The sequence below is a fragment of the Galendromus occidentalis genome, unplaced genomic scaffold, assembly GCF_000255335.2.
Source record: "Galendromus occidentalis unplaced genomic scaffold, Mocc_1.1 scf7180000075544, whole genome shotgun sequence".
NCBI classification, from domain to species: Eukaryota; Metazoa; Arthropoda; class Arachnida; order Mesostigmata; family Phytoseiidae; genus Galendromus; species Galendromus occidentalis.
Genome location: NW_003803534.1, coordinates 1641 through 3666, shown reverse-complemented (window position 1 = coordinate 3666; position 2026 = coordinate 1641). Strand labels below are relative to the sequence as shown.

At 52.0% G+C, this 2026-nt stretch overlaps 1 protein-coding gene across 1 annotated transcript in view; it reads left to right on the top strand.

Moving 5' to 3' along the window:
- Positions 1-35: 35 nt before the first annotated feature.
- Positions 36-2026, top strand: part of LOC100907688 (protein PRRC1) — a 3098-nt gene continuing 1107 nt past the window's right edge. Inside the window, exons 1-5 of the mRNA XM_003737423.3 lie at positions 36-189; positions 931-1030; positions 1131-1285; positions 1572-1825; positions 1908-2025. Coding sequence (XP_003737471.3) covers positions 974-1030; positions 1131-1285; positions 1572-1825; positions 1908-2025 — 584 coding nt within the window. The 5' untranslated portion in view covers positions 36-189; positions 931-973. The remainder of the gene's footprint in view (positions 190-930; positions 1031-1130; positions 1286-1571; positions 1826-1907; position 2026) is intronic.

The window sequence follows — 2026 nt, the reverse complement described above, 5'->3', positions numbered from 1 at the left end:
CTCCGACATGAAAGATGCGGATGGTGCGACGATGGACGCGGCAAGTGCATGGAGAGGGCCGCCACGGGTCCCGTGCTGACCGAAAATCAAAATTTTCAATGGATTTCGAAGAATACGACTCCGACGAGCGTCCACTTCATGGTGAAGCGGACCTGTTCTTGAGTTTCGATCAAATCGTAGACTCCTACCGTGAGTAGATATAGAAAAGACTCTCCGTATCCCTATCTAAAGTATCCCCATCATTGTCTCCTATGGGTTTACACTCCCGGGTTTTTTGATCCGTTCCCTCCCGGGAACGCACGGAGCTTCCTCTTCTGTGGATTTCTTGGTGATCGATCGTGTAGTGTAGATGCTCGAAAACTTCGTCGAAGACTCCAACCCAACGGAGCACAAGATTCTGGGACGGAGGAGACCCCACTCGGACAGTAGTGGGCGCATTGCCGAACCCGGGGTCTCTTGAAGTCCATTTGATTCGTTGAACGTTCTAGCTGGGATCTGACCGTAACCCAACCGATTCCCTCACTCGATTCCTAAGAGGCCACACAGTGCAACTCGCGGCATCGAGAGGGTTTTTCGTCTCTGACAGAGGCGAAGTTCTTGAATCTTGTAGCTCCGGCCTAAGCCTCCGCGCACGACAAAAATATCACGGGCTTAGTGAGATGATCCATTAAACAAGCGACACGCAGATGTCGAGAAAGTACGCTGTGCGCGGTTTGTGGAGCGCATGTTTATGAGACGGACTGAGGCCGACTTCGCCTGGAGCCGTTGATTGAGCACGGCGCAAGACTAGTCGGCTGGTTTTCGTGAGGTTTCGGCCATAAGCGAATTCCCACATGGGGGTTCCCGCCTGCTCGCGTATCGGATTACAATCGCTATCTGTTCTCGGTGAACGCTATCTGTTCTAACAAAAGTAACCGTCCTTCATTACAGGCGATCTCATAGTCGAGCACCCCGACTGCCTCAAAGAATTTCGATGGTCCCTGATGATCGAAAACTTTCCCCCCCCCCGCTAATGAACGGGAACATGGCAGTGAGTTTCAGCAAGTATACTTGACGTGTGATGATATGTGTGAAAAATTCAGCGCCTTTATCAGAGAAGCAGAACCCGAAACAGTTTTAAAATCCCATAGGCGATACCCCAGCTCGGTGCCATCGTAGTCAACGGTGGCGGCGGCGGCCAAGAGCTCCGGGCCCCAAGATCGGGCGAGGCTTCGGGGATATCCCAACCTTCCGAGACAATCGAACGGAATGTTGCCAGCGTACGGATCGGTGATGATGCACAAGGGTAAGGATTCGAATGGGCCTTAGATTGTGTTTGTTGAGTGGCTCCCTTTGCTCTGTCCGGGAGAATCAGGCGTTTTCTCATCCAGCGTTAGAAGCCCCCTCGATTCTGAGCCCATATCGTTCGCTGAGCGAATGCCTTCTGCTCGCTCGCCGCATCTGTGAACGATCGAGGCGTATTCCGCTTCCGAACACCATCGACCCGACCAACAGTCGGATGATGGCACTATACCGATAGGGCAGCGTATTTTCCACAAGAAATTCTCAATTCAGGATCGTGGCTTTTGCAGCGATTCTGCGACAACTCCACTAAATGCCGAGATGGTTTGGTCCGGTCTACAATGGGGAGCCTCGTTTCTGTCGAAAGTCACGGAGAAGGCTAAAGAATCTGTCGATAAGGTGATCACAACACTAGACCCTCAAATGAAGCCCATCATCTTCTCGGGAGGAGATCTCAGTATTACAGTGGCGTCCGACAAAAAGGACAAAGTCATGCCGATCCAGGACGCTTTTTGGGATGTTTTCGGCAGAGCTACCGTGGAAGGTTGGTTTTGATGCATTCGTTCAAAGCTCCGATCGCGTATGCGTTCCGCATATATTTTAACATGCTCTGATTTCATCGGTAGGCGTGAAAGCTCAACCATCGTCAATGGCAGCCCAACCGGTCGGATTCACGGCGGGTTTGAAGGCAGCCGAAGACCGAGTGGCTTGTCTACACAACACCGGCGATGTCGACCCTCAGAGT